Source organism: Carcharodon carcharias, chromosome 10 (genome assembly GCF_017639515.1).
Source record: "Carcharodon carcharias isolate sCarCar2 chromosome 10, sCarCar2.pri, whole genome shotgun sequence".
Classification (NCBI taxonomy): Eukaryota; Metazoa; Chordata; class Chondrichthyes; order Lamniformes; family Lamnidae; genus Carcharodon; species Carcharodon carcharias.
In genome coordinates, this window is record NC_054476.1 from 128,328,437 (window position 1) to 128,353,179 (window position 24,743).

General features: G+C 44.1%; 1 protein-coding gene across 2 annotated transcripts in view; it reads left to right on the forward strand.

The window, feature by feature from the left end:
- Positions 1-24,743, forward strand: part of LOC121283151 (caspase-1-like) — a 40,625-nt gene that overhangs the window by 2,615 nt on the left and 13,267 nt on the right. For both annotated transcript variants that reach the window (XM_041197312.1, XM_041197311.1), the window contains exons 2-6: positions 4,982-5,254; positions 6,441-6,488; positions 9,294-9,409; positions 19,437-19,613; positions 20,863-21,097. In XM_041197312.1, the coding sequence (XP_041053246.1) occupies positions 4,982-5,254; positions 6,441-6,488; positions 9,294-9,409; positions 19,437-19,613; positions 20,863-21,097 (849 nt within the window). The remainder of the gene's footprint in view (positions 1-4,981; positions 5,255-6,440; positions 6,489-9,293; positions 9,410-19,436; positions 19,614-20,862; positions 21,098-24,743) is intronic.

The following is a 24,743-nucleotide window of genomic DNA, read 5'->3' on the forward strand; positions in this document are numbered from 1 at the left end:
TTAACATGTTCCCTCTAGGGTGATAGGAAGGAGTAACAAGCCCAGAGAACCATGGATGACCAGAGATATTCGGGATACGATGAGAAGGAAAAGAGAGGCTTTTAGCAGGTTTAAGGGAACCAAATCAGCAGAGGCACTAGTGGAGTACAGAAAGTGCAGAGTGGAGTGGAACTTAAGAAAGCAATTAGGAGAGCAAAGGGGGGATATGAGAAAGCTCTGGCTGGTAAAAGTAGGGAAAATCCCAAGATATTCTATAAGTACATCAATGGGAAGAGGATAACCAGGGAAAGAATAGGACCCATTAGGGACCAAGGAGGCAATCTATGGGTGGAGCCAGAGGACATCAGTAGAGTGTTGAACGAATACTTCACATCCGTCTTTACCCAAGAGAATGAGAATGAAGGCATCGAAGTCGGGGAGAGAGACTGCGAGGTTCTTGAGCAAATTGATATAGGGAGTGACAAAGTATTGGGGGTGTTGGCAGGCTTAAAATTAGACAAATATCCAGGTCCAGGTGATTTGTGTGCCAGACTGCTGAGGGAGGCAAGGGAGGAGATCGCAGGGGCTCTGACCCAAATTTTTAATTCCTCTCTGGCCACGGGGAAAGTGCTAGAGGACTAGAGAACGGCTAATGTGGTTCCGTTATTTAAGAAGGGTTGTAGAGATAAGGCAGGGAACTACAGGCCACTGAATCTCACATCAGTGGTAGGGAGACTATTGGAGAAAATGCTGAAGGAGAGTATCAATCTCCACTTGGAGAAGTAAGGTTTGATCAGGATGGTCAGCATAGCTTTGTCAGACAAATTTGATTGAATTTTTTGAGGAAGTGACCAGGCGTGTAGATGAAGGTAGTGCAGTTGATCTGGTTTATAAGGATTTCAGCAAAGCCTTTGACAAGGTCCCACATGGGAGACTTATAAAGAAGGCAAATGCACATGGGATACAGGGTAATTTGATAAGGTGGATTCAAAACTGGCTTAGTTGTAGGAGACAGAAAGTGATGACAGAAGGATGCTTTAGTGACTGGAAGCCAGTGTCCAGTGGCGTAGCACAGGGATCTGTGCTGGGTCCCCTATTATTCGTTATTTATATAAACGACATAGATGACTATGTGGGGGATAGGATTAGTAAGTTTGCGGATGACACAAAGATTGGCCAGGTGGTTAACAGTGTGGTTGAGTGTCTTGGGCTACAGGAAGATATAGTCGGGATGGTCAAATGGGCAGATGGAATTTAACCCTGAAAAGTGAGAGGTGATACACTTTGGAAGGAGTAATTTGACAAGGAACTATTTAATGAACAGCATGACACTAAGAAGTTCTGAGGAACAAAGGGACCTTGGCGTGTGTGTCCATAGATCTCTGAAGGCGGAGGAGCATGTTAGTGGGGTGGTGAAAAAGGCATATGGGACACTTGCCTTTATCAATCAAGGCATAGATTACAAAAGTAGGGAGATCATGTTGGAGTTGTATAGAAGCTTGGCGAGGCCACAGCTGGAGTACTGTGTGCAGTTCTGGTCACCACATTATAGGAAGGATGTGATTGCACTGGAGAGGGTGCAGAAGAGATTCACCAGGATGAAACATTTAAGTTATGAAGGGAAGTTGTATAGACTTGGGTTGTTTTCGTTGGAGCAGAGAAGACTGAGGGGTGACCTGATCGAGTTGTACAAGGTTATGAAGGGCATGGACAGGGTGGATAGGGAGCAGCTGTTCCCCTTAGTTGAAGGGCCAGTCACGAGGGGACATAAGTTCAAAGTCAGGGGCAGGAGGTTTAGGGGGATGTGAGGAAAAACCTTTTTACTCAGAGGGTGGTGACGGTCTGGAATGCGCTGCCTAGGAAGGTGGTGGAGGCGGGTTGCCTCACATCCTTTAAAATGTACCTGGATGAGCATTTGGCATGTCATAACATTCAGGGCTATGGGCCAAGTGCTGGTAAATGGGATTAGGTAGGTAGGTCAGGTGTTTCTCATGTGTTGGTGCAGACTCGATGGGCCGAAGGACCTCTTCTGCACTTTGTGATTCTGTGAGAGTATTTCACTGAGTGTTTAGGCCTAAAGGATTCTCATTAAGTGAATGACTGAGGGAAGTGTATTGTGTTTAAAGAGGTCACTTAGTGTAGTTCTGGATTATATGTATTGAGAAAGCAGCCCCAAAAGGATTTTATGAAAATGAGTGAAGGAAACACTGAGCAGATTGAAGGGGATCATATTGAATGAGTAGTTTTGAGGGGATCGCATTCAGGAAACAAAGAAAAGGCACATACTAAATTGTGTTGGTTACTTGGCGAGGGCCAACAAGGATAGGAGGACCCTGGAAAGTACTGAAGATCTGAGGGAGCTTGGTGTGCATATCCACAGATCCCTGAAGATAGCAGGGCAGGTAGATAAGGCAGTTAAGAAGGCATATGGGATATTTACCTTTATTAGCCGAGGCATAGAATACTAGAGCAGGGAGGTTATGCTGGAACTGTATAAAACACTGGTTAGGCCACAACTGCATGCAGTTCTGGTCACCACATTTTAGGAAGGATACAATTGCACTGGACAGGGTGCAGAGGAGATTTACAGGATGCTGCCTGGGCTAGAGGGTTGGAGCTATGAGAAAGATTGGATAGGCTGGGGTTGTTTTCCTTGGAGCAGTGAAGGTTGAGAGGGAACCTGATAGAGGTGTATAAGATTATGAGGGGCATAGATAGGAAAGCACTTTTTCCATTAGTAGAGGGGTCAATAACCAAGGGGCATAGATTTAAGGTAAGAGGTGGAAGACTAAGAGGGGAGTTGAGGAGAAAATTTTTCACCCAAAGGGCGTTTGGAGTCTGGAACTCACTGCCTGAAAGTCTGGTTGAGTCAGAAACTCTCATAACGTTTAAGAAGTACTTAGATATTCACTTGCATTGCCATAGCCTCCAAGGCCACGAGCCAAGCGCTGGAAAATGGGATTAGTGTAGTCAGATCTTTGTTGACCGGTGTGGCCACGATGATGGGCTGAAAGGCTTCCTTATGTCCTGTAAACGTCTATGAGTAATTGCATGCATTAAAGGCTCAAATTTTGAGGTCTGCAGCAAAGTGATGGCATTCGCTGCAGACCTCAAAATAAGCTGCCCGCGATGATCTAACAATCCCCCTTGTCCAATGTTAAGTTGAATTTGGAGTCAAGGCAAGGGGATTTCCAGGCATTCAGCCACAATATTGGCATCAAATAGGAATTCCCACAGACTGCAAACAGAAAATAAAAGTACTGATTATCCTTCGCTTTCAGAAATCTTACAGTGAGCAAAATAAGGAATGGGACATGCACTTTAGAAGCTGAAATATTAGAATCAAACTTTGAAAAATTACATTAACAAATCTATGGAATTTTTATCAATTGAAAAATTTGGCATTGCACAAATATAAAATTAATTCTCTGGGACAAAAAAGTTCTGACTTAAAACCCCAGTTACATCTTATTAGCAAGCATAACTTTCCCAGAGATTTTAATAGGTCCTTGGATTACTAGTCCAGCAACAATACTGCTACGTCCTCCTCTACAACATGCCTCTGTCTAATAGGCTTTTTAGATAAACTATTGATGATATTGGGACTATCCTTTTTACTATATGAATTATGTAGTCTGCAATTTAGATCTCATTAGTATACATTTGGTGAAACATTATATGTCCCAACATGCATTAGGCTGGGAGCTCCTTTATAAGGTGCTATGTTGGCATCTGTGTAAAGAAGCTGACAGGATATGCTCTCCTCTGTTCTGTGGTGACTTGTTCTGGTTAATGTTAATCACAAAACAAAAACTGTGTACAGGCTTTATTTTATTAATTTGGTTGTCTAAATTTTAGGAATTTTCTGACATGCTGACTTTCAAAAAATTATAGTTATTAAGTACTTTTACTCTCACGATTTAAGGCTTCAGCACAATTAGCTGAACTCCATTGAGTCTTTTGCCCATGAACAGAAGCTTTTTTAAAATTCCTGCAATTGCCTTTCTCCCTCTCATTCTTTGCATTTTTTTCATTCATTCAAGGGATGAGGTGTTGCTGATGTTGTCAGCATTTATTGCCCATCCATATTACCGTTGAGAGGGTATGATGAGCCACCTTCTTGAATACAACTGAATGATTTAATAGGACATTTCAGGTGACTTTAAGAGTCATCCACTGAGTCTGAAGTCACATACAGGGAATGGGTAAGGATGACAGTTTTCCTTCTCTGAAGGACATTAGCGTATCAGCTGAATTTTCATGAAAATCTGGTAGCTTAATGGTCACCACTACTAATTCAACTTTTTATTCCGTATTGTATTTAGTTAATTGAATTTACGTTCCCACTGCCATGCTGGGGTTTAAATTCATGTAGCTGGATCATTAGTCCAGTAACATAACTACTACCTTGAAGTCCCCTTTTCAAAGAGTTTATTCTTTTATCCCATTAATCTAAAGATGACATTCAGTTAATTTTGGCATTAGCTTCTGTGCCATATTGGAAATTCAAGCATGTACAATTTTAATGGTCAGAAAACATGGACAAAGTGCATCTGAATTTCTGATCTGATTGGGGAGATACCTTGCTGAGAGTGTAACCTTGTAAAATACTCCATTACTACAAACATACAGCATACACACAGCCACCTGCTTTCTTAGTAATAATCTGCTCATTGTATTTGTACAGTAATACTGGTTGTAATAATCTGTTCACTGAACCTGTACACTAACACACTTAGTAATATTCCATTCACTGCCCATTGTGCAGCAACACTCTACAAGTCCTTTGTTCACTGACTCTGCGCTGTAACATTGTATGAAACCTCCATTCACTGATGCTATACAGTATCACAGATTTTAATACTCTGCTCACTGATCTAGTATAGTAAGCAAAAGTTGTTTAATATTCCACATAATGACCCTGTAAACCTGTATCCAACTCATCTGTATTGAAGTCATCTACGAGTAACAAAAACATCAAAGCTTATTGTCTTCATTTCAGACCAGAAATTGAAGCGCCTGAGAAAAGAATTACTGAATGGACTCAGCAGCGGTGTCATTGCTGATCTGGTGGATGAAATGCAAGAGTCAGGTGTGATCAATACCTCCGAATCAGAAGACATTCTCCAAGCAAATCAAACAACTAAAAACAAGGCTAGAAGTCTTATTGACACTGTTTCAAGAAAAGGAGTACGAGCCAGTGAAAAATTCATTGAGTGTCTGAACACAGCAGACAACGTACTATGCAAAGAATTGGACCTTTATCTGGTGAAAAGTAGGTGGCAGAAAAAACTAATTAATGTGGGAGCGGTGACTAAGTATGAACAAAGCATTCAGAGCAGTAGTAGGTTGATATCATGTAAAGTCAGAGGTGCTTTCAACCCGCAGGGAGCTGCATGCTCGTGCTATCAATCCCCTAACCCGCAGGGAGCTGTGTGCTCGTGCTATCAATCTCCCAACACGCAGGGAGCTGTGTGCTCGTGCTATCAATCTCCCAACCAGAGGAGCTGTGTGCTCGCGCTATCAATCTCCCAACCAGAGGAGCTGTGTGCTCGCGCTAACAATCTCCCAACCAGAGGAGCTGTGTGCTCGCGCTATCAATCTCCCAACACGCAGGGAGCTGTGTGCTCGTGCTATCAATCTCCCAACCAGAGGAGCTGTGTGCTCGCGCTATCAATCTCCCAACCAGAGGAGCTGTGTGCTCGCGCTAACAATCTCCCAACCAGAGGAGCTGTGTGCTCGCGCTATCAATCTCCCAACACGCAGGGAGCTGTGTGCTCGCGCTATCAATCTCCCAACCAGAAGAGCTGTGTGCTCGCGCTATCAATCTCCCAACCAGAAGAGCTGTGTACTCGCGCTATCAATCTCCCGACCCGCAGGGAGCTATGTGCTCGCGCTATCAATCTCCCAACCAGAAGAGCTGTGTGCTCGCACTATCAATCTCCCAACCAGAAGAGCTGTGTGCTCGCGCTATCAATCTCCCAACCAGAGGAGCTGTGTGCTCGCGCTATCAATCTCCCAACCAGAAGAGCCGTGTGCTCGCGCTATCAATCTCCCAACCAGAGGAGCTGTGTGCTCGCGCTATGACTCTACGACTCTATCTGGAACCCAGAGGGAAGCATAAGCCATGGTGCACAATGCTGATTACCATTTACAAAAAAGGAATGTGCGCACATCAAGTGAGCTTGGATCAGGATTGGTTATAATTCCCATTGTTTGGATAGCTATTGAATGACTGCTTTGGTTCACATAGGGAGAATAATTATAGGATGGTTATTATATACGAACTCATGCACATGGAGCAACATAAAATGTGCCTGTTAGGAGAAATGCATGGGTTAGCTCCTTATCCGGGAAGTCCATTGTAACTAAAAACAGACCTAGGATGCTTTGCTCAGTGGCTTTGACTGTACTGCAGGTAGTTTGTGAATTCTGTACTGATAGTATTTCTGTCCTTCTAGCGGATGCATCAACCACTGTTCCAAAGCAAGCTCCCGTGAATTCACCAGGTGCTGTATCTTCTTCTATATTTTGCATGTGCCTTTGTTGAGTGATATGCACCACCTATGTCAGGGAATGGTGGTCTGGTGGCAATGTTACTGGGCAATTAATCTAGAGGCCCAAGCTAAGACTGGAGAGACAGGTTCAAAACCCACCATAGCAGCTGGTGGAATTTAAATTCAATTAATTCATAAATCTGCAATTGAAAGCTAACCTCAATAATAGTGACGATGAAACCATCATCAGTTAGTGTAAAACCCATCTGGTTCGCGAATATCCTTCAGGAAATCTGCCATCCTTAATCCTTACCTGGTTAGGCTTACATGTGACTCCAGACCCACAACAATGTGATTGACTCTTAACTGGCCTCTGAAGTGGCTTAGCAAAGCCACTAAGTTATAGCAAACCACTAAAGAAAAGTCAAACCAGGTGAAATACAGTGGTTCAAGAAGATGGTTCATCACCACTGTCTTAAGGACAATTAAGGACGGGCAACAATACTGCCTTGCCAGTGACATCCATAGCCTATGAAGAGGATTTTAAAAATAATGTTCCCACTTAACTGTACATTGCCTATCTCTGTTCTGTTTGACAAAAGCAAGTACTGCTCAAAAATGGAAATAAAAACAGGAAATGCTGCAAATATTCAGTAGGCCAGGCAACATCTGTGGAGAGAGAGAGACAGCTAATGGCTGGAGTTTAATGGGGCAGCAGTGGTCCCCATCCACCGGCTGGAAAGTCAGGGCAACTGTGACTTCTTCCCCTCCAAGGTATAACGTTCTTCTGGCCAATTGGATGGCTGGAAGCTCTACAGTCCCAGCAGTGACAACTGGGAGCAGTGGTCACTGCTGGGACTGCAGCAGTCCCAGAGCAACCAAGGTGGAGGAGGCCCTGTGGTGCAGCTAGATGGATCAGTGCATTGGGGTGGGCGGGTGGGTGTGGTGGAATGTCAATTATGAGGGAGTTTCAGCAGAGGAGACCCTTGCCACTGGGAGGGGCCTCCTGTGTGCACAGTCTACCTGATCAGGAGGGCCCCCCAGCACCTCATGTCCACCCTCAAGCCTGCAGGGAGGCCACAAGGGTATAGCTGGCAGCCTCCCCACACAGCGAACTGCTCATCCGCTGCTGGAAAAATGCTAGCAGTGATGGGAAAAGGCCCTTATATGGCCATTAATTGGCCACTTAAGGGCCTTAATTGATTTAATGGCGGCCAGGCTAGCGATGACATGAAGATGACAGGCATGGTACCTCCCTCCATCTCACATGATTTTACAATCCCCCAGCCTCCCAGCACACACTATGGGGCCCCATAAAATCCTGACCATCCTTTCAGGTTGATAAATGTCACTGACCTGAAACCTGAGTAACTCTGTTTCTCTTGAGGAGAGGGGTGAAATATATTTATATTTATATTTCACCCCTCTCCAAATTTTTCTCAGTTCTGTTGAAGGCTCATGAGGACTCGAAACGTCAACTTTTTTCTTCTGCACCGATGCTGCCAGACCTGCTGAGTTGTTCCAAGTAATTTTGTTTTTGTTTTGTCTGGATTAATGCCTGATTTAACCAGGGAAAATCTTAACCAATATGCATTCTGCAACCCTTAATTGGCAGCATTCTATTACCAATCTTTCCAGCACTTGGTTATTTGCAGGCCACGACTTGTCCAGCATGCAGTCACTGCCAGCCCTTGACCCATCCAGTATCCAGTCACTCCTGGGCCATGACCAATTCAGTAACTAATTAATCCCAAGCCAGACACACCCAGTAGCTTGTTACTTCCAGTCTTGAACCATCCAGCAGCCAGTCACTCCCAGGTCTTGACCCATCCAATAGCCTGTCACTCCTAGGCCATGACCTGTCCACCACCTTCTCATCACCAGATCTTGACTCATCCAGTTTCCAGTCACGCCTAGACCATGACCCTTGCAGCCACTGATCACTCCTAAGTCATGACCCACCTTGCAGTCAGTCATCTCCAACAATCAATCTCTCCTGGTCTTTTCCAGCTGTCGATATCTCCTGGTGCTTGCCCACTGCGGTCGTTTGTCTCTTCCAGGCAAGATTATTGTTTCACTCCACTCAAAAGTCCTCATTACAGCAAGTTCCATCCAAAGTACTTTCCAAAGTACTCCAAGCCTTTGCTGCACCCAGTTGTAAACCTCCTCTACATAAGACCTGAATATCTCTTTCTGAGCATTGCATATATTTGCATTGGTTTATGACATTTAGTGAGATAAAGCCCTCTACCCGTCAGTTGTTAAATTCACACAGTTGTAACTTAAACAACTATGAGTGAGGCACAGTGCAATTTTTTTTTGTGATTAGCCTTAATCCATGAGCAACCTTGGGTATCTCTCTTTCTCTCTCTCTTTAGAGAGCGACAAGTGGTTATTGCTCAAGGGGGGCCACTCCACATCAAGCATGGCTGACCAGGAATTTATCCTGCTCTTACTGCCTGTCATGGGCATGTTAGAAGGATTAAGAAGTAGATTGTCACATCATGAAACTTCCTTCCATTGTCAGCAAGTCCTGGTCTTGAACCTAGAGCTGCTTTCTTAGAAGCAAGGGCATTGCATAATGAGCCACAAAACCTCTGCACATTATGTACGGATTGATTTTTGTGTAAATTACACACCTGCCATGATATCCATCAGCAGATTTCTTATCACAAAGTTTATTGGTATTGTATATACAGCACTGATATTAATGTATTCTATTTGAAACAATGATTGGACGAATCTGAGTGTACATGTACTACCTGTTTGTAAATTGCTGAAACATAGAACCTTTTATTCCATCTCTGTGCTTTACAGACTTTGGATCAGTCCCAACCACTACCACTCCAGCACCAGAGGTACCCATGTCTGTTGAGTGGATAACTCCATGTACACAGCAGGACTATGATAAGCTTTCCCAGAAGACGACAGAGGTACTGCACTGACATCCTGAGCTAGCGTAATGTTGCTGATAGTGGGATACACTTAAATGTGCTGGGGTTGATTACTGCAACCCTCACAATTTGAGAATTGGCTCCTGAGGTTAATGAAAACAAATTAAAAAGCAATTGGACCCAGTTCTGTGTGATGTTTACGATAAATCCCCCTCATATAGCAACATTAAAGCATCCACTGGCACTGAACTGCAATACCTCCTTAGAACCATAGGACATTCATTTGTCAAAATTAATGGATTTTGGGTGAGTTAAAATCAGACCCTATATCTAGAGTTTCCACACAGAAGAACCCATCTGGCCCATCTTACCTCTCTGGTATGAGTTTCATATCAGAACTGAAAAAACAAACCAATAGAAGTTAACTTAGGACTGGGCTAAGTTATAGTCAAGACCTAGAGCATACAGCTAAATTTAGCAAAATTGAACGAGGCTATTATCAAGATTAAAAACTATAAATAGACAATTAGGTGGTATTTCAAAACTGGAGAACTTAATTAGTTACATAAAATACAATAGAGATGGCAAGGTGGGCGATGTGTTGCAGCTGTAGCATGTGGGATTGGTGGACATCAGTGTGATCCACAGGAACCTCTTCTGAATAAGTATGTGCAGTGTGAGGAACTGCAGCTCAGAGTTGATGAGCTGGAGTCCGAGCTTCAGGGAGGGAGAAAGTTTCCAGGAGGCAGTCATACCACTTAGGTTAAATACTTTAGATTTGGTCTATGGTTAGGGACAGGAGGGTATGACTATGAATGAGGCAGATATTGGGATCCAGAAGGCAGTACTGGAGGAGCTTAGCCCTTGCACATGTCCAATAGCTACAAGATTCTTTCGTCCACACAGGATGCGGGCAGGGACTGCAGGGAGCATGAGCAAACTGACTACAACACCATGGTACAAGGAGCTATTCAAGTTAGAGGAGTAAAAGGGAATGTAGAAGTGGTAGGGGACAGCATAGTTAGGAGTCTAGATACTGTTCTGTGTAGCTGAGAGTATGTTTTTCATAGCCTGTTTTGCCTGGCCAGTGCCGTGGTTAAGCCACCTCCTCAGGTCGGCAGAGGAACTTGGGAGTGGGAGGGGAAGGATCCAGTTGTTATGATCCATGTAGGTGCCAATGACATAGGAAGGACTAAGAAAGAATTTCTGCTGAGGGAGTTTGAACAGCTAGAGGCTAAATTATGAAGGTAATAACCTCTGGAGTACTACCTGAGCCATGAGCAAACTGACTTCGAGTCAATAAGATCAGAGAGTTGAATGCATGGCTCAAAGATTAGTGTGGATTTAATGGATAAATTAATTAATATATTTCAATTCATGGGGGACTCCGCCAGTACTGAGGAAAGAAGGAGCTGTACCGTTGGGATGGGCGTCACTTAAACCCTGCTGGGATCTTCTTGCAATTTGAATAATGTGGGCTGTAGTTGAGCCTTTAAATTAAATAGATTTAAATAGGGCAGGGCAGGGTTCAAGTGATGGGAAATTTAGAAAGTTGAAGAGAAAAGGCAAGACCATAGTGCAGGTTAGCGATATGGGTAATGATAACCAGCCCATGACAGGGAAGGATAGAGTGTATAAAAATAAGAACATACCAACAAATAGGATAATTCTAGGGAAAAATGGTAAAAAGACAAAATGCAAGGCTGTTTGTCTGAATTCATGCAGACGTCCAACAAGTTAGATGACTTGATAGTACAAATAGAAATAAATAGGAATGATCTGATAGCCATTACAGAAATGTGGCTGCAAGATTACCAAGGGTGTGATTGAATATTCAGGGGTAGACTCATAGACGTTTACTGCACAGAAGGAGGCCATTCAGCCCATCGTGTTGGTGCCAGTCAGCAAAAATGACTACACTAATCCCATTTTCCAGTGCTGGGCCCATAGCCCTAGAGGCTTTGGCAATGCAAGTGAATATCCAAGTACTTCTTAAATGTTATGAGGGTTTCTGACTCAACAACCCTTTCAGGCAGTGAGTTCCAAACTCCCACCGCCCTCTGGGTGAAAAGATTTCTCCTCAACTCCCTTCTTAGTCTTCCACCTCTTAACTTAAATCTATGCCCTCTGGTTATTGACCGTCTACTAATGGAAAAAGTGCCTTCCTCTCTACCCTATCTACGCCCCTCATAATCTTATACGCCTCTATCAGGTTTCCCCTCAACTTTTGCTGCTCCAAGGAAAACAACCCCAGCCTCTCCAATCTTTCCTCATAACTCAGCCCAGGCAGCATCCTGGTAAATCTCCTCCTCTGTACCCTCTCCAGTGCAATCACATCCTTCCTATAATGTGGTGACCAGAACTGCACGCAGTACTTCTGTTGTGGCCTGACCAGCATTTTATACAGTTCCAGCATAACCTCCCTGCTCTTGTACTCTATGCCTCGGCTAATAAAGGCAAGTATCCCATATGCCTTCTTAACCACCTTATCCACCTGCCCTGCTACCTTCAGGGATCTATGGATATGCACACAGAAGGTCCCTCTGATCTCCAGTACTTTCCAGGGTCCTACCTTGCCTTGTTAGCCCTCCCCAAGTGCATTACCTCACACTTATCCTGGTTGAATTCTATTTGCCACTGCTCTGCCCACCTGACCAGTCCATGATATGCTCCTGCTGTTTATGGCTATCCTCCTCACTATTTACCAACCTAGCAATTTTTGTGTCATCCACAAACTTCTTGATCATACCCCCGACATTTAAGTCCAAATCATTTACGTACACAACAAACAGCAAAGGCCCCAGCACCGAGCCCTGCGGAACCCCATCTGAAACAGACTTCCAGTCACAGAAATACCCCTCTACCATCCCCTCTGCTTCCAGCCTCTCAGTCCATTTTGGATCCAACGTGCCACTTTGCCTTGGAGCCCATGGGCTCTTACTTTCTTGACCAGTCTGCCATGAGGGATCTTATCAAAAGCATTGCTAAAGCCCATGTAGACCACATCCAATATATTACCCTCATCAATACTCCTGGTTACCCCCTCAAAAAATTCTATCAAATTTGTCAAACATGACCTTCCCTTAACAAATCTTGACTATCCCTAATTAATCCATGTCTCTCCAAGTGCAGATATATTTGGTCCCTCAGAATTCTTTCCAGTAACTTCCCCACCACTGAGGTGAGACTGACTGACCTGTAATTTCCTGGTCTATCCCTTCCTCCCTTTTTTAATAATGGGACAACGTTAGCAGTCCTTCAGTCCTCTGGCACCTCACCTATGGCCAGAGAGGATTTGAAATTATTGCCAGGGCCCTGATATCTCTTCCCTTGCCTCCTTCAACAGCCTGGAATACATCTCATCCGGGCTTGCGGATTTATCCACGTTTAAGGTCTCTAAACCCACCAGTACCTCCTCTCTCTCTGTTAATTTCCTCTAATATTTCACAGTCCTCCACCCTGATGTCTATACCTGCTTTGTCCTTTTCCATTTTGAAGACCGACACAAAGTATTCACTGAGGCTGCACCCACGTCTTCCAGGTGCACACACAGATTACCTTTATGGTCCCTAATTGGCCCCACTCTTTCCCTAGTTATTATCTTGCTCTTTATTTATTTTTTAAAAACTCTTTAGGTTTTCCTTTATTCTACCCACCAATGCTCTCTTATGCACTCACTTAGCTTTCCTAATTTCCTTTTTCAGTTCCCCTCTGCACTTTTTATTCTCCTCTAGGGACTCTGCCATAAACTTCTCTTTTTTCCTTAATCCTAACTTTTATGTCCCTTGACATCCAAGGGTCTTTGGATTTAGTCTCGCCCCCACCCCCCTTTGTCTTTATGAGAACATATTTGCCCTGTCCTCTCACTGTTTCCTCCTTAAATGCCTCCCACTGCTCTGACACAGTTTTATCTGCAAGTAGCTGTTCCCTGTCCATTTGGGCCAAATCATATCTCAACTTAGTAAAATTAGTCTTTCCTCAGTTTAGAATTTCTATTCCTGACCCAACCTTATCCTTTTCCATAACTATCCTAAATCTAACTGAGTTATGGTCACTATCTCCAAAGTGCTCCCTACTGATATGCCTTCCACCTGCCCGGGCTCATTTCTGAATATTAGGTCCACAACTGTCCCCTCCCTTGTTGGGCTTTCTATGTACTGGCTAAAAAAGTTCCCCTGGATGCAACTTAAGAATTTTGCTCCCTCCCTACCTTGCACACTCAAACCATCCCAGTTAATATTTGGGTAGTTAAAACCCCCTACCATTACTCCCCTATTATTCTTACACTTCTCTGAAATTTGATTACGTATTTGATCCTCTATATCTCACTGTCTATTTGGGGGCCTTTAGTACACACCCAACAACCTGTTTGCCCCTTTTGTGTTTTTTACTTCTACCTTCAGATCCTTCCAAGATATCATCGCTCCTCACTGCTATAATTGATTCCTTGATCAGTATTGCAACCCCCTGTGACCCCCACCCCCTGCCTCTTCTATCCCCCTCTCTATCTCACCTGAATACTCTGTAACCAGGAATGTTGAGCTGCCAATCCTGCCCTTTTAACCAAGTTTCGGTCATTGTTATGATATCATACTCCCACATACCTGAATGTGCCCTCAGCTCGTCTGTCTTATTCCTCAGGCTTCTTGCATTAAAATATATTCCATTTAACCTTGCCAAACTCACTTATTTCTTATCTAGCCTATGTTTCTTCTGCTTCCCAGACTCATTTACTAATGTTTTAACTTCTAATTCCATCTCAGCTTCTCTCCCCTCTGAACTACCTGTCAGGATCCCACCCCACTTCCAATTTCATTTAAATCTGCCCCAACAGCATTAGCAAACCTCCCCATGAGGATGTTGGTCCCGTCCTGTTCAGATGTAACCTGTCCAACTTGTACAGGTCCCACCTTCCCCAGAAATGGTCCCAATGCCCCAGGAATCTAAAGCCCTCCCTGCTGCACCATCTCCCCAGCCACACATTCATCTGCTCTACCCTTCTGTTCCTATACTCACTACTGTGTAGCACCAGGAATAACCCGGATATTACTACCTTTGAAGTCCTGTTTTTCAATTTCCTACCTAACTCCCTAAAGTCTGCTTGCAGGACCTCATTTCTCTTTCTTCTTATGTCGTTGATCCCAACGACCTCTGGCTGTTCACACTTCCCCTTCAGAATGCCCTGCAGCCATTCCGTAACATCCTTGACCCTGGCACCCGGGAGGCAACATACCATCCTGAAGTCAGGTCTATGGCTGCAGAAGGGCCTATTTGCTCCCTCACTAACAAATCCCCTACCATTATTGCCCTTCCATAGTACTTCCTCCCACCCTGAGCAGCTGGACCACCCGCAGTGCCATGGCCTTTGCTTCGGTTGGCCTTCACAGAGGAACCTTCACTCTCACTGTTTTCCAAGGCTGAAAAAAGGTTTGCAAGCGAGATGCACTCGGGATTCCCTCACTACTTGCCTGGCCCCCTTCTTCTGTCTGTAAAAGTAAACAAAATAAATTGAAGCCATGGCAGGACAGCTTGGTCATGTGGAATGCATGTCCTGTAATATGTGGGAAGCCATGGACGCTCCCGATGTCCTAGATGACCACATGTGCAGGAAATGTCACCAGCTGTAGAACCTTGAGATCCAGGTTTCAGAGCTTGAGCAGCAGCAGGGGTCACTGTGGCACATCCCCGAGGCTGAGAGCTATGTGAATAGCATGTTCAGAGAGGTGGTCACACCATGGCTTAGGAGTCCGGAGGTAGAAAGGGAATGGGTGACTACCAGGCAGTCTGTGAAAACTAGGCAGGTAATGCAGGAGTCCCCTGGGGCCGCACTCATAAATCAGTTTTCCGTTTTGGAAACTGGTGAGGGCAGTCACCAGTGTTTTTTACTTCTACCTTCAGATCCTTCCAAGATATCATTGCTCCTCACTACTATAGTTGATTCCTTGATCAGTATTGCAACCCGCCACCCCCCCCCCCGCTTCTTCTATCCCCCTCTCTATCTCGTCTGAATTACCTTGTAACCAGGAATGTTGAGCTGCCAATCCTGCCCTTTTAGCCAAGTTTCAGTCATAGCTATGATATCATTTCCACATGCCTGAATGTGCCCTCAGCTTATCTGTCTTATTCCTCAGGCTTCTTGCATTAAAATATATTCCATTTAACCTTGCCAAACTCACTTATTTCTTATCTAGCCTATGTTTCTTCTGCCGCCCAGACCCATTTACTAGCGTTTGCTAAGTCTGTGGCACCACAAGCGGCTCAGCTGTACTGGAGGGGAGGAAGGAGCAAGGAAGAGCTATAGTGTTAGGGGATTCGTTAGTTAGAGAAACAGACAGGTGTTTCTGTGGCCGTAGCAATGACTCCAGGATGGTATGTTGCATCCCTGGCACCAGGGTCAATGATGTCACGGAACAACTGCAGGACATTCTTCTCAGAGGGTGATCATCCAGCGGTCGTGGTCCACTTGGTACTAATGACTTAGGTAGGAAAGTGGATGTGGTCCTGAAAGCAGGCTTTAGGAACTAGGAAGGAGATTGTAAAGCAGGACCGCTAAAACAGTAATCTCAGGATTACTCCCAGACCCACATGGAAATGAGTATAGAAATAGGAGAATTGAGCGTTTAAACACGTGGCTGGAAGGCTGGTGTAGGAGGGAGAGCATCAGATTTCTGGGCCATTGGAACCAGTTCTGGAGAAGGTGGGACGTTTACAGGCTGGACGGTCTACACCTGAACAGGATTGGGATGAATATCCTCGCAGGGAGATTTGCGAGCATTGTTGGGGGGAGTTAAACTAGATTGGCAGGGGCAGATGGGAACCTGAGGGCAAAGTCAGAGCAGGGAAAAGGAGATGGAGAATTAGTGAGTGACTCTGAAAGACAGAAACACAGGTTAAAAAGTGTACAGCACAGGAATTTGGCAGTGTTAAAGGTATATATGTAAATCCAAGGAGTATAATAAATAAAGCCGATGAGCTGAGGGCGGATAGATATGTGGCAACATGATATTGCTGTAACAGAAACTTGGCTTAAGGAGGGGAAAAATGGCAGTTCAACATCCCTGGATATAGAGTTTTCAGGCAGGATAGGGAGGTGGATAAAAAAAGGTGGGGATGTAGCATTATTGATTAAAGAATCACTACAGCTGTGAGAAGGGATGATATACTAAATGAGGCATAAAATGAGGCCATATGGGTTGACCTCAGAAATAAGAAATGGGCAGCCACACTGCTAGGAGTGTACTATAGACTGCCAAAAAATGGAAGAGAGTTAGAAAAGCAAATATGTAGGCAGATATGTGAGTGCAAAAACAATGGGGCAGTAATTGTTGAGGACTTCAACTACCCTAATATCAGTTAGGATATGAGCAGTGTGAAGGGCACAGTGGATGCAAAATTCTTGAACTGCATTCAAGAGAATGGGCTTGTTGCGTACTGGCTAAAACCAATGAGAGCAGGCGCAATTCTAGATTTAGTCTTAGGAAATGAAGCTGGGCAAGTGGATGAAGTAGCAGTGGGGAACCATTTTGGAGATCATGACCATAATACAGCTAGATTTAGCATCATTATGGAAAAGGACAAAGATAGAACAGGAGTGAAAGTTCTAGATTAAGAGGAGACAAATTTTACAAAGCTTAGAGGTGAGCTGGTGAGAGTGAACTGGATACAGCTATTAGAAGGGATAACAGTGTCAAATCAGTGGGAGGCATTCAAAAGTGAGATTCAATGGGCACAGTGTAGACATGTCCCCACAAAGAAAAAGTGTGGTACTGCCAAATCTAGAGCCCCCTGGTAATCCAGAAGCATAGCGGCCAAGATAAAGCAGAAAAAGAAAGCTTATGACAGTCACAAAAGACTTATACTGTAGAAAGCCTAGAGGAATATAGAAAGTACAGGGGTGAAGTAAAAATGGAGATTAGGAAAGCAAAGAGCACACAAAAAAATATTGGCAGGTAAAATCAAAGAAAACCCAAAGATGTTTTACCAGTACATTTAAAAGCAAGAGAATAACTAAGGAAAAGGTAGGGCCTATCAGAGATGTACATGTAACTTGTGGGTTGATGCAGAAGATGTGGGTAGGGTTCTCAATGAGTACTTTGTCTTTGTCTTCACTAAGGAAAAGGATGATGCAGACATTCTAGCTAATGGAGAGGAGTATGAAACACTAGATACAATAAGCATAGTGAGAGAGGAAGTACTGGAGCGACTGACATCCTTGAAGGTGGATAAGTCACCAGGGTTGGATGGATTGTATCTCAGGCTGTTAAAGGAAGCCAGGGAGGAAATAGTAGATGCTTTGAGGATCATTTTCAAATCCTCACTAGATACAGGCGAGGTACCGGAGGATTGGAAGTCTGCAAATGTTGTACCATTATTTAAAAAGGGTGCAAGGGATGGGCCAGAAAATTATAGACCAGTCAGTCTGGCTTCAGCGGTGGGAAAGTTATTGGAATCAATTCTGAGAGACAGGATAAACTGTCACTTAGAAAGGCACGGATGGATCGGGGTAGTCAGCATGGTTTTGTTAGGGAAAGATCGTGTTTTAGTAACTTAATAGAATTTTTTGAGGAAGCATCAAGGAGGATTGATGAGGGTAGTGCAGTGGATGTTGTCTACTTGGATTTTAGTAAGGCATTTGACAAGGTCCAACTAGGCAGACTGGTCAGGAAAGTGAGATCTCTTGGGATACAGGGGAAGGTGGCAGGTTGGATAATGGTTGATGGATGTTTTTGCGAATGGAAAACGCTTTCCAGTGGTGTTCCACAGGGCTCAGTGTTGGGGCCCTTGCTGTTTGTTGTATCTATTAATGATTTGAACTTAAATGTGGGAAGTATGATTGGGAAGTTTGCAGATGACACAAAAATTGGCCGTGTAGTTGATAGTGAAGAGGATAGCTGTTGTCTCCAGAATGATATTAATGGTTTGGTTGAGTGGGCAGAGAAGTGGCAAATGGAATTCAGCCCAGAAATATGTGAGGTAATGCATTTTGGGAGGGCAAAGAAAGCAAGGGAATACGCAATAAACAGGAGGATATTGAGATGGGTTGGGGAAGTGAGAGACCTTGGAGTGCATGTCCACAGGTCCTTGAAGATGGCAGGATAGCTGGATAAGCTGGTAAAGGAAGCACATGGAATACTTTCCTTTATTGGATAAGGTATTGAATACAAAAGCAGGGCTGTACTGATGAGACTATATAAAACGCTGATTAGGCCATAGCTGGAATTTTGTGTATAGTGCTGGTCACCACATTATAGGAAGGACATAATTGCTCTGGAGAGAGTACAGAGAAGATGTGCAAGAATGCTGCCACGGCTTGAAAATTGCAGCTGTGAGGAAAGATTGGATAGGCTAGGGTTGTCTTCCTTAGAACAGAGGAGGCTGAGTGGTGACCTAAATGAGGTTTACAAAATTATGAGGGGCCTAAATAGGGTAAACGGTAAAGACTTGTTTCCCCTAGCTCAGGGATCATTTACCCGGGGCATAGATTTAATGTGATTGGTAGAAGGATTTGAATTAATCTGTTCTCTGTCAAATGGCTTTTTACAAAGCATTATACAACTTTGATCCTTCTGATTTTGAGCGTTTTGCTAGCATATCGAAGAGGAAATGCTATAATTGTAGATTTGAGTAATATTATTGGATTGATTTCGTGTTTGGAATGCTTCGCAGGCTAGATATATGTTTTGATTGGTTAGGTATTTGAGATGTGCCTCTTGATTGGTTAGATGTCTGAGATGTGTGACTTGATTGGTTAGGTGTTTAAGAATCATGACTTAATTGGTTCAATCCTTTGGGTGTGTGACTAGATTGGTTAGATTCTTTGTTTATGTGACTGGTTCAATATCTGGGATCTGTGGTTGGATTACTTAGATGCTTGGGATATGTGACGGGATGTAATGGATAGTTGGCTTATGGGTCTAAATTTGTTGGATCTTTGAGATTTGCAACAGGATTGGTTTAGTTTTGAATTGGATTGCTTGACTGGATTGATGCTATAGCTAGCATTGCAATGTCTTTGGGTAATTCCATATTATTAAAGGCTAAAGTCACAGCTATAACTTTTTTTTAGGTATATAAGATACTGCCAAAACAGAACAGGAAACGTCTGGCCCTGCTGATTAATAACATTGATTTTGAGAAACCTGGAATGAAGAGGCAAGGTGCAGAGGTAGATGAAGAACAAATGCAGAAACTGCTGAATGGCTTTGGATACCAAGTGGAAAAACACAATAATTTAACAGCAGAGGTAAAGTTTAATGTTTGAAATGTTCTATTCAACTTAGTGTTCACAGTAGATCTCCCTCTGTATTTGGCTTGACTGCATTCCACAATATCCTTTCCTCAGAGTGGGGGAGCCATGTAGGTAAGTAAAAGCCATTTCCATTACAAAACAGAATTACCTGGAAAAACTCAGCAGGTCTGGCAGCATCGGCAGAGAAGAAAAGAGTTGACATTTCGAGTCCTCATGACCCTTCAACAGACCTGCTGAATTTTTCCAGGTAATTCTGTTTTTGTTTTGGATTTCCAGCATCCGCAGTTTTTTGTTTTTATCGCCATTTCCATTGTCCATTGTGATGGTTGAATTGCATTGTCTATTAAGATAGATCTGATGGCTATACTGGCTCAGGATTAATTATTTTATTTTCCCTTTGCATTGCATTGAGTTAACTTTATGATTTAGAAAGTCACAAGGGGCTGTTGATGAACACTTCTGTGCTTCACAGAATAGATCAAAATGTTTTACATGACCGAACTGCTCTTTTTTTTATCATACTAGTTCCATTCAGGTAGCGAAAACTCTACAAACCTGCATTCTGGAGAAAAGACATTTCACACCAAACAGCAAAAATTATTCCATTAGTCAGTGATGCAATACTTTAGTGCACAAACCAAATATAATTGGAAAATTTTATCTATCATCAAATATGACGTTGGAAATTCTAGTCCAATACATATGATAGCTAATTGAGACCCTGTTCTTCAGAACAAGTAGCTGTACCTTCCATCTCTAAGTTAACCGTATAGCTACAAACAGCACTTCTATGGGGAACATCTGATAATTGTTCCACTTTGGGTAATTAAATCCTCAATAAACTCACTGCATAAACTTTTGCTACATAAACTTCTATCTTCCAGCAGTCTCCATTCTAATGGGCATTAACTTTCTACTTGTGAAGAACTACACCCCAAAGAATCTGTGCCCAGATACAGAACAAATATAATACATACACTTTTAACATAAAATGTAGAACTGGGTTATTCCTGTACTTCATTTACCAAATGTCCTGCAGAGTTCTATATAGCACGGGAGTTTACGGAACAGTTAGTACGCTGTAATAGCCATGTTTATGAATTCAACGAGTCCTCAAAAGTTTGAGCTATTATCACATGTATTTGAAATGAATAATGTACTTTTATTATAAATAGGACCAAGTGGAATTCAAGATGCATAGATCCTGTTCAAAAATATTGATTTAGCATGAATTGTGTTTCAGGGAATGGAGAAAGTGTTGATGGCATTTTCAAATCGAGAGGAACACATGCAGTCTGATAGCACCTTTGTTGTTCTCATGTCCCATGGACTCCGAGATAAAATCTGTGGCAAATTTCACAGTGAGGAGACAGAAGATACTTTTCATATCGACAATGTCTTTAACATTTTAAACAACAAGAACTGCAAAGGACTGAGAGGGAAGCCCAAAGTCATCATCATCCAGGCCTGTCGTGGAAGTGAGTGTCCCTCTAACACCTTTTACAATCTGCTCATATGCAGTGTGAATTAAAGGGAATAATAGGAATGGTGTATAAGATAGAGAATAGCTAAAATAGTATATATGAAGGAGAAATCCCTAAGTATGTTATCGAGAACAGAAGCCCTATGTATACTATAGGGTTAGAAATCCCTTTGTATATTAGAGAGAGAATCAGGTCCTGGGTATGTTAGAGATATTGATAAAGCTATGGTAATGTTATTTTGTTTAATGGTGATTTATTCAATAAACACGTTCGCAGCCCAAAGGCTGAATTGCAGTGTAACTTGCATATAAAAATTCATATACAGACTAAATGATCACGTTAAAAAGACAATCTTGCAGTGACAAAAACAGACAATTTGGCAGGTAACAGGGAGATGGTGGATGGGATATTAAAAGAAGGGTAATGTTGAATTAAAATTTTGTTAAAATTACAAACCAGTGTGCCATTCCTACATTACAGAAACTGATGTAAGACTAGCAGTTCTTGTGTATATCAGAGAATAGCCTGTGATCATATTTATATTTCAGAGAATAACAGACCTGTGCTATTATAGAGCAGCAGCTCTATGTATAATACAGTTTGGAGATTAAAAGACCAGCGGGGTTACTTTTGACCAAAAGCTGATTATAGGTACTAAGTGCTTGCAGTGCAAATAAAACTAGCCTGTTTGAAAGTCTGAATTTAGCATACAATTTGGTCCTAATTGCTGATTAGCATAAGTTGAAGTCATCTGCAGTTGCTGAACCAGGTTTAGCACTCAAGCACTGATTAGACACGGTATTGTAGTAGGAGCCATACTACATAGTGAGGCTTGGCCTAAATAGCCAAGTGGTTATGGTACAGGGTTTGTAACCCCAAGATCAAGAGTTCAAATCTCACTAATGGTAAACTATGAAACAATGTAACTTCATCTGAAACAGATGGAAATGGGTTTGTACTCGAAAGTGTTACTATGTAGTGAGAGCTCCTTGCACTCACTTCCCCTGAAGGTGAGGAGTGCTCTGGTTTACATTCAGAAACAAGTGCATGGTGACTCAGGAATAATGGAAGGGGCACACAGCTTCTCAGTTGCAATACTGGAGCTCCTGGTGGAAGAGGTCCAGAGAAGGAGGAATGTCTTGTACCCCAAGGGCAAGAACACCTCCTGATGCTCCTTACACTCCTCTTCCTCTCCTGCAGTAGCTACCTTCATGTCCTCTTTTTCTATTCCTCGTCCAGACTAAGGTCAGAATTTTCCATGCCTGCTGGCGTGTTAGGTGATATGAGCAGACAATTTGTTGAGAACTGGTTTGCTATCATCCGCTCTGCCTGCCAATGGTGGGTCACGTTTCCTGCCACCAGACATCAGGAAACTTATTGTAATACATCAGCATATCATTATAAGGCTAGCTCACTGGAATCATTCGTTTGTTCCCCCCCCCCCCCCGCCACGTCAGCCCGCTGGATCGTCTGCCCATGTCAGCTTGATTGCCCGCACAACAGCAAATAAAAGGCGTGCACTTGGCAGGCTGCATATTGAGGTCAGTGCACATAATGTTGCAGAGCACTCGCCTGGGTCACCTGTTGGACTTCAAGGTTGATGCATGGAGGAGGGGGGTTATCCTGCTATTAAGGTGACTTGGGGGTGGGGGTGACAGTTACCTTGTGGTTCAGGCACATTGTGGGGAGGAGGGCAAGGGCTGCCCTGCAGTTGAGGCGTGCTGGGGGCGGGGTGGGCGAAGAAAGCGGCCACTCATTAGGGACACCATTCCTGTGCAGCTGAGACAGTTCAGGCACAGTCACATTGACATGATTGGAGTCGGATCTCTAGCTTCTCTGCCCCCTCAAGCAGCAGAGAGGCATCAAAGTGCCACCATGTGCTCCAGAGATTTTCACTCCTCAGACAGAGACTCCAAACTAATGAGCATTTTAGAGGACTGTAGAACAGTTGGATGACTGGGCAAATTGTACAATCTCCTCGCTAAAACTGGCCATGGAGCAGACACTGGTGGAGGTGCTCACAGCCCTTTGCAATGTCATCATCCCAGTTTGGACCAGTCTCCCCATAGTTCAAGCTAACAGTACAGCCTTGCAGCGTGGGTTAGGAGAATGCCTGAGCTGAGAGCACAGCGTGCAATCCAATGGGCAAAGCTGCTGCTAATCGGTTGAGCGGAGTAGGGCAGAGGTGGGTGGGGTTTCGGGCAGCCATGCAGCACACTAGCCTCTGGCCATCCAATTGGTGGCCAGCATCCTCCAGGATGCATTAAGGGGCCTTCAGACATAACCAAGAGAGTTTCTTGGAACACCCAAGCTAACCTATGCGTCACTTCCTTTCATCCTGCAGGAGGAGTACATCAGGATCATGCCTTGTAACTTACAAAGAGCAAAGACAACAGAGAAGAGAATGACGGAGACATCTGGCTGCGCAGAGGGAGGAGCAGCACTCTCTGGAAGAAGGGGTGACTGGGCCTCCTGCACACGCTGCCAAAGAGCCACAGCAAGCCATCATTGGTCAGCGCCTAGCTAGACCTCGGGTCTGTAGATGCCACCTTTCATTCCTGCAGATGACCAAGAACCAGTGTCGCCGAAGACTGCGCATGTCTGAGAACTGGTCGGTCACATCTACCAGCTCCTGCAGGGGACATGGAGGGCATCCACTGCCAGTGGCCATAAAAGTGATCATGAAAGTGACCTTAAAGGTGCTGAAAGCATACAGAAAGAATGACGGAACTCTGTGATGCCTGCCCACTACATTCTGGCAGCAGTGACAAGCACCATTGAGGTGCAGGCATCAGTAATGTGTCTGGGGAGTGTGATGCCAGCCCATCACTTTGGTCTAAAGGCTGCACAAAGCACAGGGAAGAGGCCCTGGACTGAGACACCTGCCTTTATCTTGTGCAGAAAAGTTTCACACAAACACTGTTCATCAGAACAAGGAGCCATAGGTAGAGAGACATTCTTGGGAGTTTATTGACAATAGTGAACATCATGTACAAGTGACTTACACCCATGCCCAGGTTGTGCAACTACATCTTCTTCACTTTCCTAACCCTGCTGCTACACCTTGGTGCTCCCTGGCAATCCACAGCAGAGCTGGAGGCAGCCTACTGACTGCCAAGCCCTGTCTGTGATGACCTTGACGGCTGTGATGATCTGTGGAGAGCTGAGACCTGGAGGACCCTGGCCTGCTTTTGGGGTCCTGCTGTGTGGCAGTGACACCCTCCTTGGCCTTTGGAGCTGGAGCTGCTGAGGTCACAGGAAGAGGGGATTCAGATGGGCCGGACATTCCTGGAGTTACTTGGATGGATGGTCCTAGGGATACACCTGCTGATCCTCCACCCTAAGGGTGCCCAAGGGCCCCTGGCTGACTCCTTAAGGAGAATGGGTAGCTGGAGTTAGATCATGCTGCCCCACATCCCTCCCACATACACACTGTTGGAGGCTAACTATGATGTCAGCGATGAAGTTGAGCCCACACTGCAGTCTCCATGGTGGCTGCCATCCTACCAGTGTTGACCTCGGTGCGTTGCAATGCCAGTGCTATCAACTCAGCCTGAAGGTGGACGGACTCCTCCATCCTGCCTTGCAACCTGAGGAGTGCAGCGGAAATCCCTTCCTGTTGTTCCCTAGCTTGCCTTTG